General features: G+C 43.7%; 1 protein-coding gene across 1 annotated transcript; it reads right to left on the bottom strand.

The window, feature by feature from the left end:
• Nucleotides 1-7,614: 7,614 nt before the first annotated feature.
• LOC144274791 (putative olfactory receptor 2B3) lies at nt 7,615-8,535 on the bottom strand. The gene has a single exon (XM_077833886.1). It carries the CDS (start codon nt 8,533-8,535, stop codon nt 7,615-7,617), a length of 921 nt encoding a protein of 306 aa, XP_077690012.1.
• Between the last annotated feature and the right edge of the window lie 5,546 nt (nt 8,536-14,081).

Raw genomic sequence — 14,081 nt, 5'->3', positions numbered from 1 at the left:
AAATGCCAATTGGAAATGAAAAGATATTTTTGTTTTATTCCATTTTTAATTTTTCCAATAAAAAGTTGAAATATTTAGTAAAAAATGATAAAGTTCATTTTCACCAAGCCCTTCTTTTCCCAGAGGGTTAACACATTTTGACCATCCCGGTTTTAATTTGCTGCTCCATCTCAGCTTGAGTCCCATACCAGTATTTCTGTCCATGCTGCAGCTACTGCAGGCAACTGGACACAATGATGAACATATGTTATGTATATTCAGTGACACTGTGAGAACCCCAAGCAATTGAACTAAAGGCTTTGATGCTCTTGACAATTACTGCCTTCTACTTACTCTCTAATTATCTAAATCATCTTGCAAACCTTTGTACGTAATATACCAAGACTGACATGGGGATGGGTTGTAATAAATGTGCCTTCACATTTACCGTGATTGTGAGCTCAACCGTGGAAAAGTCGATATAAGTTCACAAAATGTTCCAATCACATATATGTAGATGGGAAACAGTTCAAAAAGGGAGATGGAATGACTGAACTAGTCCAAGTGAAAAGGTATACTGATACAGCTCAAGGCCTGTCTTAATATCATTTCTGGTAAACAACAAATTTGGGACAGGAAATCAATGAACCAAAATTGGTGTGTCGGAAATGAAGCCCAATTGACAGACAAAATAAGGACAGGGATGAGCTATTCCATCCATCCCTCGCTTTTGGGGTCCTTAGAAAAAGAGACATTGGGAGGAAATTTAGAAGATGGGGTCAGGGATACTGGCTAATTGAAAGATGTAACACCACTGGGCCATTGTCATTCTGATTCTGTGAGATGTCCTGACCAGACCAGACCAGATTAAGGAGAGGGACCCAGAAGACACCATCACCTCCACTGGCTCTGGCTAAATCCTGAAAACCATCTGTGAGATGAGCCTATGTTTCCCCCAGCGATGAAGTGGGAATTTTCTTTAATATTTTTTATGAATCCTAGACATGCCTCAGTTTCCCCTGTGTTTTGCATTGTTACCCTGTGGGGTAGGGGAGTGATGGTTTGCTCTCAGGGCAGACTAAAAGACATAGGTATGAATGGTTTCAGAGTAACAGCCGTGTTAGTCTGTATTCGCAAAAAGAAAAGGAGTACTTGTGGCACCTTAGAGACTAACCAATTTATTTGAGCATGAGCTTTCGTGAGCTACAGCTCACTTCATCGGATGCATACCGTGGAAACTGCAGCAGACTTTATATATACACAGAGAATATGAAACAATACCTCCTCCCACCCCACTGTCCTGCTGGTAATAGCTTATCTAAAGTGATCATCAGGTTAGACCATTTCCAGCACAAATCCAGGTTTTCTCACCCTCCACCCCCCCACACAAATTCACTCTCCTGCTGGTGATAGCCCATCCAAAGTGACAACTCTTTACACAATGTGCATGATAATCAAGTTGGGCCATTTCCTGCACAAATCCAGGTTCTCTCACTCCCTCACCCCCCTCCAAAAACCCACCCCCATACACACACAAACTCACTCTCCTGCTGGTAATAGCTCATCCAAACTGACCACTCTCCAAGTTTAAATCCAAGTTAAACCAGAACATCTGGGGGGGGGGGTAGGAAAAAACAAGAGGAAATAGGCTACCTTGCATAATGACTTAGCCACTCCCAGTCTCTATTTAAGCCTAAATTAATAGTATCCAATTTGCAAATGAATTCCAATTCAGCAGTTTCTCGCTGGAGTCTGGATTTGAAGTTTTTTTGTTTTAAGATAGCAACCTTCATGTCTGTGATTGCGTGACCAGAGAGATTGAAGTGTTCTCCGACTGGTTTATGAATGTTATAATTCTTGACATCTGATTTGTGTCCATTTATTCTTTTACGTAGAGACTGTCCAGTTTGACCAATGTACATGGCAGAGGGGCATTGCTGGCACATGATGGCATATATCACATTGGTGGATGTGCAGGTGAACGAGCCTCTGATAGTGTGGCTGATGTTATTAGGCCCTGTGATGGTGTCCCCTGAATAGATATGTGGGCACAATTGGCAACGGGCTTTGTTGCAAGGATAAGTTCCTGGGTTAGTGGTTCTGTTGTGTGGTATGTGGTTGTTGGTGAGTATTTGCTTCAGGTTGCAGGGCTGTCTGTAGGCAAGGACTGGCCTGTCTCCCAAGATTTGTGAGAGCGTTGGGTCATCCTTTAGGATAGGTTGTAGATCCTTAATAATGCGTTGGAGGGGTTTTAGTTGGGGGCTGAAGGTGACGGCTAGTGGCGTTCTGTTATTTTCTTTGTTAGGCCTGTCCTGTAGTAGGTAACTTCTGGGAACTCTTCTGGCTCTATCAATCTGTTTCTTTACTTCTGCAGGTGGGTATTGTAGTTGTAAGAAAGCTTGACAGAGATCTTGTAGGTGTTTGTCTCTGTCTGAGGGGTTGGAGCAAATGAGGCCTATTTGTCTGAGACTGCAAGAATCATTGCAAAGGACTGGCCAAGGCCAACCCCTTGTCAATGGAGAATCTGAGAAGACAGTGGCAAATCCAATCACCAGGACATTGACACTTTCCAACCAAGGATCCAGAAGGAGATGGATTTTTCCACCTCTCAAAAGGGAAATTGAGCAACATCCCTCAGCTCAAGAGCTAGGAAAATGTGAGCTGAGAGGATGAGTTGGCTGCTGGAACGAGTCGGGGCTCTCACCTGGGATCTGACCAAGAAGGTCAGACGAAGAGACAGACAGAGTTTGAACAATGGGGTTCTCTACAGCTTGGCTGGGCTCTGGGGTAACCAGAATGGACTAGGCTTTAACCAGTGCTTCATTTGTAAGAAAAGAGGTGCAGGACTCAAGCAATTTTTTTACATTCATAACTGATGCAGCAATGCCAGAGGAGCTGGGAATATGAACTGCCAAGCCTAGAGGTGCCGGGGCTCAGCAGGGTGGGTCCATCAAGGGCTATTAGCCAGGATGAGCAGGAATGATGTCTCTAGCCTCTGTTTGCCGGAAGGTGGGAAGGGGCGACAGGGGATGGATCACTTGATAACTGCTCTGTTCTGTTCATTCCCCCTGAAGCACCTGGCATTGGCCACTGTTGGAAGACAGGATACTGGGCTAGATGGACCTTTGATCTGACCCAGTCTGGCCGTTCTTATGTTCTTCTTACGTTCAGCCCTGGCACAAATTAAGTGCTGGCTTAATTAACCTAAGGACTTCCTAGGCTGTGTTCCAGTTCATTAATAAACCAAACTATTTTGACACCACTGTGTGAGTGTCACTGCAAACGTTGGGTGAGGTGCATTAACTCCCAAAGAGTGGACAGGTCTTGATGAGGAGTCTGTCTCAGTTGGACTCACTCTACAGAGCTCACAGTGGGAAGCAGGAGGGCTGAAGATCAGAGGTTCCATCAAGGAGGCAGTGAGGCTGCATGTCCTACCCTGTGCGGGAGGAGTGAGACGCTTTTGGGGTTTGGCATATTGAAGGGGTTCCTCCTAGAGACTATTCCAAAGCTGGGGGTGTAGCACCAGTCCTGTGGATCCATGACCACCCTCACTCCCGTGTGCCCTTTTCCTTCTCCACCTCATTTCTTCTTTTTCCTACCCATCTTTTGTCTTCCTTTTCTTTTTGTTTATAAAAAGTCTGGCTTAGCTGGCTGAGACAATATATTTTGCAATACTGCGGTAAGCTTATTACCTAAGGAGCCCAATGATAGGGTTTCCAACTTTGAATTCCTGGAGGTTTCATCACATGACATTATCTTTAATGAAATATTAATCTTTAATTCCTGGAGACTGCCAGACAATCCTGGAGGGTTGGCAACACAACCCAACATTGGTCAAAGGTTGCCAGACCTTGGAGTGACTGATAGAACCATGTGCCAGGCCTGTGGTTTTTTTCCAGCAGTCAGATTGCAAGTGAAAGTCAACACCAGAGTCAGTAGTTGTATGTTTTATCTTTGATGGTTTTTTCTTTCCCCTTTTGCATGCATTTGTCCTGGTTTGTCTTCTAGGAAATGGGATCAGACTTTAACAACTGCTCCAGCCCATCTCAATTAACTTTTCCTCTTTCTCCCCAAAAGCACAGACATCAGCATCTTTAATACCACCCGAAAGACTATCAAACAAAGAGGGGTTCTTTACAAAATCTCCCTACGACGAAAGGAAAAGGGTACTAAGGTTATGATTAAAATAAAAGATTTATTTAATACTTTACATTTCAAATGTTTTAACTGTTCCCTGCCCCCCCCCCCTTTTTGTATCTTTAATAAAGAGTTAAAAGGATGTTTAATGGTGTGTTTTTGTCATGGTGCTAAGCAAACGGAGGTCTGTATATAGCAAACCCCAGACCTTGTTTAAAGCCATTTAATGTTGGACAGTTTTAGGGTCATGTTGACACCTTTGGTTCTTCGGACCCATTTAGTCCATCGTCATTAATATAACAGAGGCCAGGTGCAGCATTCATGCGATTTGGGAGAAAACATAATGTGGGTGTTCTGACAAGGAAGTCCTAGTTTTGTGTCTGACGAAATATGGGGAATTGGCTGACACGTTGAATCATTGGCATTATCTTAAGATGTGCTGAGCACAGTCCCGGGCTCGCTCTGGGTGGAGTCAACAACTTCCAGACACTAGGGACTCGGGAACAAAGGAAGTATGGGTGTGTGATGAATGTGGAAATTTTAGCAATATTTTTGTGAGTCATGTGCCTCAGTTTCCTTCAGTGCTTTGTACAGCTATGCACTGAGTGCAAAGGGAGGGGACAAATTTGGACAGCCGATTGGAGACCAGAATAATCAGAAACCTCTTTCTGACTTGACTGGACTTGCCGTAAAGAGACACAGAGGGAGACCTGGTGCAGCTGTGACAGGATGTTGGGAGGCCCTTCCCCCTTCATCTGCCACCAGACACCTCCGAATCTGGCCACCCCCTATTCTTCCTTGAAAAGCATTCACTTGCCCTACCATTTCCTCATGCCCTCTATCTTTTACACCATTTCTGCTGAATTGAATAATGGTCATGGTGCTTTACAGACTTTTTCTTAGCCCTAGTCTACACTACGGATTTATCTCGGTATAACCACATTGCTCAGGGGTGTGGATGCAGTTATACCTACCAAACTCCTGTTGCAGACTGCACTAGGTCTATGGGAGGGCTTCTCCCCTCAACACTGCCTCTCGGGGATGTGTAGGGCTGCCAAACCTCCAGGTCTGTCCTGGAGTCTCCAGGATTTAAAGGTAAATCTTTAATTAAAGATTCTGTCATGTGATGAAACCTCCAGGAACAAGTCCAATCTAAATTGGTCAATCTAGGGAGGTGGCGTATGGGAGAAGCTCTCCTGTCAACATAGTTAGCATCTTCACTAAGCGTTACAGAAATGCAGCTGAACTGGTGCAGTGCTGTAAGTGTAGACAAACCCACAGACATTGACAGTACACAGCATACAAGTGATTGCTTAGGCGAGCGGCATAACAAAGGCACACACTACCCAGTCCTTATTAAAGTATCTGTCCTGCAAGGTGCTCCTGTCACAAAGTACCTCATTGCATCACACCTTCTGGGGCTACGCCTCCGATTGTCTAAATGTCATATGAGGAAAAGCTAGACTGGCTCCATATACTGCCTATAATTCAGATCATGAAAGTGGAGCAAATGCATGTAAATAACAAACATTAGTGCAGTGAACATTCAGCATGAGACAAGTTTATATTAAGTAGCGAAGCCAATTTTCTGTTATACATACATTTTACATTCTACAAAGAAGAGAATGTAATCAGCTGGCATTTCTAGTGGGTCAGAATTTAGGCAGTTTGGGTGCCTGGTTTGAGAAACACAACTTTAAAACTGCATTTCCTGAGTTTCTAAACATTTGACGTTTTTTATTTTATTGTTAGCTCTCATATTCCTGAAAGAGAATATGTGCTCAGCCATGAATTGTGAATTTTGAATAATGTCCTACATTCCAAATTTGGAATTAAAAATATCATTTCATTTTGGCTTTTGGAATCTGCCAAATTTTTGTTCTCTGTTTTCAGATTTTGAATTTCCATTTACCCCAAGCTCCTACCTTGCCTTTTTTACTTCTTCAAAAAGTAGAATGAATAAAGTATATAAGAAAGTAGGTCAAACAGACTCTTTCACACGTCTTTTCTTTGTTCCAAGTGGTAAATTGTGAAAAAGAAAAAAAATGGGTCAGATTTAATTTTTTTTAATTGTATTTTACTTTTCAAATTGTGCTCAGACCCAGGTGCCAATCACTTAAGTTAACTTTGCAGCACAGATATGCCTGGGGAGAGATTTGAAGGGAGATCAGCAATTTTGAAGAAAAGTTAAATGGAATTATTTGGTAAGCGTGGAGATAAAATCAAAACTATTCAATCACTGATAAATACTTGCAGAGTCACCTAATGGATTGAGCACTGAACTGAGTCTTAACAGCCATGGGTTCTATTCCTGGTTGATGAATTTACCTAGAGCTAGACACTGCAGGGCCCTGTGCTTCAGTTTCCCCATCTGTAAAAGGCGGCTAATAATAATTACCTGCTTTGACATGTAGGGGTGAAAAAATCCTTATTGGAGCTAGGCATTGATATTAATTAATTTTATTAATATAAAGTGTCTCTGTCTCTATATGCATATTTAACAAAAATGTACAAACCAACAAACATAAACTGGATTGGTCCATCATTAATGAATGTGTCCCTGCCCATGCAATCCAGCGCTACTAATAACTGGCCCACTTATCCCCCCAAATATCAACCTCTTCCCAAAGATTTGGGCTGAAACTCACAGCCAAGCAAAGGACCAGGAAAATACCTATGCACCATTTACGTCCTATTTTGAGAGTTTAAGTTCAATTAAGCTCTGATTGGCACACAATTTAATGAAGCATTTACTTCTGCAACTTTGTGTATTGACACCATTCTACTAGTATACACCTGCCTTATAAACCAACATAAATGTGTCCACATAGGCGTTTGCACCAGTTTTAAAACAATACAAATTCTATCCTTTCGTGGTACATAGGTCTTCTGCTGGATCTTTACACAGGAGTGAATTTCACCTTAGGGAATAGATACACCTTGTATTGCCTTAAACCATCTAAGGATGTCAGTCCAAAGGCAATGGATAGAGCAGTGATTTCTATAGTTAAGGAGCCTTCACTTAAAATGTCTTGTCATTATCTCTCTGACATATAACAGGGCAGCTCTATTAACTTAAACAACTCAGAATTGAGAGGCAGTATGGCAGGCAGTCAGAAGGTGTCCTGGGTTTTGAATACAGCTCATTCCCTTTCTCTGTGCCTTACTTTCCCAGTGTCACATGGTTATTCTGGGCCACAGCGAGGCGTAGAAATCAGGAGTTGTGATACCTAGTGCCCACTGCTCTAACTCACTAGATCCCACTTCCCTCCCAGAATGGTGAATAGAACCCAGGAGTCCTGAGTTCCAGCCCCTCCCTGCTCCAGCCATTGGACACTTCTCCCCTCCTAAAGCTGGGGAAAGAACCCAGGAGTCCTGACTTCTACTCCTACTGGCTGTAACCATTATCCTCCACTCCTGTCCTAGAACTGGGACCAGAACCCAGGAGTCCTGAACCACATGACAATTCTTCTTCCCCCTTGATGCAAAGGTTATTTTTTACCCATCAATTTGACCAGCGCTCCTTTCACATCCTTGTTTCTCAGGCTGTAGATTCAGGAGGGAAGACACCACACTGTAAAAGAAAGAGAAGTATTTGTCCCTCTCGGGTGCGTAGCTGTAGGCAGGACGCATGTACATGAACATGGCAGCACCATAAGAGAGTGTCACCATGGTGATGTGCGCAGTGCAAGTGGAGAAGGCCTTGAACCTCCCCGCCGCTGAGGAGATCCTCAAGATGGCCATTAGGATGAACACGTAAGAAACCAGGATCAAGAAGACCGGAATCGTGAGCAGTATCAACCCCATCACGAAGACCACCACCTCGGTGACCCGGGTGTCCGCACAAGCCAGCTTCAAAATGGCCGGCACCTCACAGAAGAAGTGGTTGATCTCATTTGGGCCACGGTAGGGCAGCCTCATGGTGACACTGGTGTGCACCATGGCAAAGAAGAAACCACCCACCCAAGAGCTGGCGGCCATCTTGACACAGACCGACCTGCTCATGATGAGTGTGTAGTGCAGCGGGTGGCAAATGGCCATGTACCGGTCGTAGGCCATTACAGTATAGAGGATGCACTCAGTTATCCCCAGGGAGAGGAAGATGTACATCTGGATGATGCAGCCAGTATAAGAGATGCTCTTCTTTCTGGAGAGGAGGTGGAGCAGCATCTGCGGCACAGTGGTGGTGGTGTAGCTGATGTCCAGGAAAGAGAGGTTGGCCAGGAAATAGTACATGGGCATGTGGAGATGGGAGTCAATCCTGATAAGGGCGAAGATGAGGCTGTTCCCGAAAAGGATGGCTAAGTAGATGGCCAGGAAGACCGCAAAGAGCAGCAGCTGCATCCCGGGCTGGCTGAAAAATCCCAGCAGGATGAACTCTGACACGGAGCTTCTGTTCTGCCATGTAAGATTTCTCATTGTGTCTTACATGACAGGGGGAAAAAACAGGGTTGGGGAGAAACAAATGATAAAAGCCACCTTCAAGGGAGATAAAGCACAGAAGGTTCATAGGTTCCATCTATCTCCACACATATGCGGTCTTCATCACAGTAGTATCTGAGCACCTCACAGTCAGCAATAGATTTTAGCCTCATGACACCCCTGTGCATGAAGGAAGCAGACACTATCTCCATTTTACAGTTGGGGAAACTGAGGCAAAAGATAGATTAAGTCATTTACTCGAGGACATCCTTTCTTTAACCAGCCAACATCAGGGCAGCATCATGCTAGGTTCTGTTCATACATGTAACCCTTCTACCAGGTGGAGTTGGCAGCAATATCTAGGGATGCCTCTTAAAAATACAAAACAGAGCTGGCTCCAGCCCCCACCCAGTAATCTGAGAAAACTAAACACCACCCTGGGCACTTCTAAAAGGCAATAACTGCCCCACTAGCAAGCAATAAGTCTCTGCGTAACAAAAGATAACTTTTATTACAAGGGAAAGGGAACCCGGCATTAATTTTGGGAAACACCCACAACCACGATTCCAAAGCATGTAACCCTAAGCAAACACCCACCTCACAGTACATTGGGTAGCGTCCTCTGCCTCAGTTTCCCGCTGTCTGGAGTGAAAATCTGATGAACAAAAGTCCCTTTAACACACCACTCCCTTTCCCTCCGCTGCAGCCCGCTCATGGTTGGCTGTCCTTAGTCAGCAAAGATCCGGAGGTGTGTTCACCTCTCATCCCTGAAAACGAGAGGGGGAGGACATTGACCAATGCTGCTGATCCTGTAGTCTGGCGGCACTCGGCACCACTGCTATCTCTGCTGTCATTGGCTGCCTGCTGTTACCCCCTGTAGGCTCTCTAGTGTAGCCATAGTCTCAGAAAGCTTTTCCTAATACCCAACCTAAATCTCCCCTGTCCTGGGTGGATGCGGAGAACAACTGATCACTGTCCTTTTTGTAACAGCCTTTTACATATTTGAAGGCCATTATTATGTATGCCCCCCCCGCCCCCGCCTCAGACTTCTATTCTCTAGACTACACATGCCCAGCTCTTTCAACCTTTTCTCACAGCTCATGTTTGCTAAACATCCCATTATTTTCATCTCTCTCCTCTGGACTGTCTCCAATTTGCCCACAAATTCTTTAACTGTGGTGCCCAAACTGGCTGCGATACTCCAGGCAAGGCCCCACTAGCTCTGAGGGGAGTGGAACAATCACCTCCCCAGATCACTGTTACGCTCTGGGATTCAGAGCTGCATTGCTCCAGTCGTGCAAAGCAGCCATCAACCTGGCATAAACAGACAGGTGAACGAGCTGTATGGCTTTCTTGGCCGCTTTCCCTGTTTTGCTGCAGAGTGCTGTAAAACACCCCTAGCGTACCAGTGATTCTGGTGCACGCTGCTCTTTTATTTGACTAGGGACATACTGGGGAGAGGAAGTTATTAATACGGCACACGATGGAGCAGAGAAGAATGGCACAGCTCAGAATTAAATCTCAGTCTAAATCTGACACAATTGCCAATTTAAACAGTGATTGCGAAAGAAGAACATCAGTTTCCCCCTGATATTCTGTAGGATTTTATATAGATTCCCAAACAATCCAAAAGTGTGGGTTTGTGGGGCACCGATATGCCCATTTCAGCTCTTGGGGTAGGGGCTGCATCTATGCATGTTTTTTTCCACCGCACCTGAATCTCTGTCCAGTGTCTTAGCCACAAAACCTTCTCTAGTCCTCCTCTCATTCTGGATTTAACCAGTAGTCCATTTATTCCAGTCTCTTAATTCTTATTTCTAGGAACATAGGCATTTCCAGACTATATCAGACTACTTGTACATCTCCTTCAATTACCTATCTACAGCTGTGGCCAGTATCAGCTGAATTAAAGGAAAGTGTAAGAAGCCCCCTAGTGGTTAATTATGCAATTACCAGCCCACAAGGAAAGTTTCCCTCCTAAACCCCAATACTTAGAAGTTAGTTTAGGCTCCAAAGTTTGAGAGTTTATATCCTTTCCAATTATTTGGTTATTACTTCTCACCAATATATATACAAATTCCTCAGTCTGGTGTTTTCATTACCACAACATTTCATTATAAAATTCACTTACTTCGTTTGTGAGAGAACAGCATAGTGTCTTCAGTTGTAAAAGTACAGAATCTGGATTTATTAATCAAAAGGATCACTTAAGCTAATTCCTCAGGCAAAGCTGCAGAACAGTGCCATGCATTGTGGAAGACTTTTGTGTACCTCTCACTGGCTCCAGGTGTGGAAAGAAAAACTAATAAAACAAAGATAAATTAAATAGTTTGCCAGTGTATGATAAATTTAATGAAAATGTGTTTCTAACAGAACTGAAACTGATATGATACAGGAGGCATGAATTTACAATGCTGCTTTGTTACAGATTTTCATTAGGTTAGACTATAAATGAGCTGGAGTTTTTGTGAACCACAGTTTTGGTCGTGTGTGCGTGCGTAGTAATTATCACTGCCATTAATTTATTTTTCTTCAGCAGATTACAGACTATTTGCTGTTTGTCCCGTGCTGTGAATCTGATTCACTGTCCTGGATTCAAAAAGGCAAACACAATTGTTAGGGGGCTTATTCCTTCATATCCACTTACTTCCCTGGTCCTTCTCGCATGAACAGAGAGCAACAATACCCGAAGTCCAAAGGTGCAAACAATTCGATGTTTATTGGGGTGAACTTCCAGCAAGCATGATTCCAGTTTCCTTCCTTAGTATCCTCCTTCCCAGCTCTGACACCACAGAGCCTTACACCTGTGTCCCTGTTCCCATTCCTACCCTTAGCCAAACATGATTCCAACTTCCTTACTCCCATTCCCTGTTCCCATTTCCCCCTTTAGCAAAACATGATTCCAATTTTCTTACCCCCATTCCCTGTTCCCATTTCCCCCTTTAGCAAAACATGATTCCAACTTCCTTACCCCCATTCCCTGTTCCTATTTCCCCCTTTAGCAAAACATGATTGCAATTTCCTTACCCCCATTCCCTGTTCCCATCTCCCACACCCACCCCCACTCCCCCCCGCACCCACACCCCCTCACTTCCTCATTGACTCCAGATTATATAGTAAAACCTGAGTTCCGCTTAGCTATACCTTAACCAATCATTTTCCTGAAATTTAACTAACCAATCCTAACATATTGTAACATGATTATGTAACCAATTATATCCCACCACCTTATTTAGTTTACACCCAGCAAAATTAATTATACAGCAGACAGGAACAATCACAGAACCAGACAGAGATTATACAGACAAACAATAGCAAAGTGGGAACTACAATGACAAGACAACACAGAAGCGAGGATTTCACATCCCAGCTATTGATAAGTGAGTTCTTGCCAGACAGGATGCTATCAAACTAAGTTTCCTTTTACATTTTCTAGGCACTTCCCTTTCTCTGGAGGTGATAGGAACTATCAGGACAGGATTGTATTCCTAACAGCCGAATAGCACCTTATTTCAGTGTGACTAGTTTGGAATGTGAGGATGTGACTGTTCGCTAACCAGCTTATGGCTGCCTCTGCTGCTTAGCCAAAGGCCTTAGCCTAAGAACAGGGCCTCAATCTGTCACAGTAAGAGAAGGCCCTGACACCGGCAGACAGTGCCTCTAGAACTAGCCAAGCGATAAGAATACACCTAAATTCTTAGAGTATAGGCCTTTACCGACAGGCCTGAATATCTATATCCTAACAACAATACACTGGACATAAGCAAAGGCTAAAATAATAAAAATGTCCATATAACATTGTGGGGAGAAGATCAATCAACTAAAAGACAAAGCGTTAAGAGTGATTCATTCACTTCTCAAGTCCACTGCTCTTTGAATAAACCTAAAGGACACAAGGGTTGACTGCAAAAAGGTTTGAGATATTTCAAAGGTGGCTTTAAATCCCAGGGCTTTCTTGTGTTTGTTTTTTAATAAACTCAGCAAAGGCAAAAACAAGGTGTTATTTTTCAGGTGTCTCAGGGGTTTTGTACTCCAGCCATTCAATTAAAACAAACTTATTAGTTGAAAATATATGAAGTGTAAAAAGTTACTTATCTGCAACCCACTTCTCAAAACATATTAATGTGTTTATCCTCACCATTCCCTGCTGGGTAAGGATTATTATCCACATTTTACAGATGGGGGAAACTGAGGCACAAAGAGATGGTGGAACAGGATTCTTAATCTACAGCAAGTCCCCATTGTAAAAGGCACTGTACAAACCCAGATGATGCTGATGCTGAACAGATTCCCTGTGTTGGGAAACTACAGTTTAATAAGCAGATCAGACAAAAGGTGGGAGAGGAGAAAGAGTTGAAAGATGAAATTAAATTAAGACACCCACTCAAGAGTATTGTCTGATTACCATTTATTATATGGATTATTGTAACACCTAAAGGCACACTGGGCTGGGCCCTTCTCATACACAGAGAGATAAAGAACAGATGGATGTCATGGAGGATAGGTCCATCAATAGCTATTAGCCAGGATGGGAAGGGATGGTGGTGCTAGCCTCTGTTTGCCAGAAGCTGGGATTGGGTGACAGGGGATGGATCACTGAAGGATTGCCTGTTCTGTTCATTCCCTCTGAAGCACCTGGCATTGGCCACTGTCGGAAGACAGGCTATGGGGCTGGAAGGACCTTTGGTCTGACCCAATATGGCCATTCTTATGTTCTTATTTTAATTTATGCCTCTGGGATGGTGAAGCACAAAGGCAGGATAAATAGTAGAAGGGGAGTTAATCTACTCAGGGACAGCCTAGCCAGAGTTGTCAGGAAGATGCTGAACTAATAACAAAAGGCAAGGGTTAAAAGAGGCAATTTTAAAATCAAGTTTCAGAGTAACAGCCGTGTTAGTCTGTATTCGCAAAAAGAAAAGGAGTACTTGTTGTGGCAAAAAGAAAAGGAGTACTAGTCTTAGAGACTAACCAATTTATTTGAGCATGAGCTTTCGTGAGCTACAGCTCACTTCATCGGATGCATACCATGGAAACTGCAGCAGACATTATATACACACAGAGATCATGAAACAATACCTCCTCCCACCCCACTGTCCTGCTGGTAATAGCTTATCTAAAGTGATCATCAAGTTGGGCCATTTCCAGCACAAATGCAGGTTTTCTCACCCTCCACCCCCCCACACACAAACTCACTCTCCTGCTGGTAATAGCTCATCCAAAGTGACCACTCTCCCTACAATGTGCATGATAATCAAGGTGGGCCATTTCCAGCACAAATCCAGGTTTTCTCACCCCCCAACCTCCATACACACACAAACTCACTCTCCTGCTGGTAATAGCTCATCCAAAGTGATCACTCTCCCTACAATGTGCATGATAATCAAGGTGGGCTTTTTAAAATCAAGATGGCTTGTTTTTCTGAAAGATCTGCTCTGGGAATTATTTGGGGGAAGTTCTCTGGCCTGTGTTCTACACCGACTAGATCAATGTTCCATGGGAAGGGGCTAGGTGGGTCACGCATGCCCCTGGGGCAGTCCCTGTTC

This window comes from Eretmochelys imbricata, chromosome 14 (genome assembly GCF_965152235.1).
Source record: "Eretmochelys imbricata isolate rEreImb1 chromosome 14, rEreImb1.hap1, whole genome shotgun sequence".
Classification (NCBI taxonomy): domain Eukaryota; kingdom Metazoa; phylum Chordata; order Testudines; family Cheloniidae; genus Eretmochelys; species Eretmochelys imbricata.
This window is presented reverse-complemented; position numbering and strand designations above follow the sequence as displayed.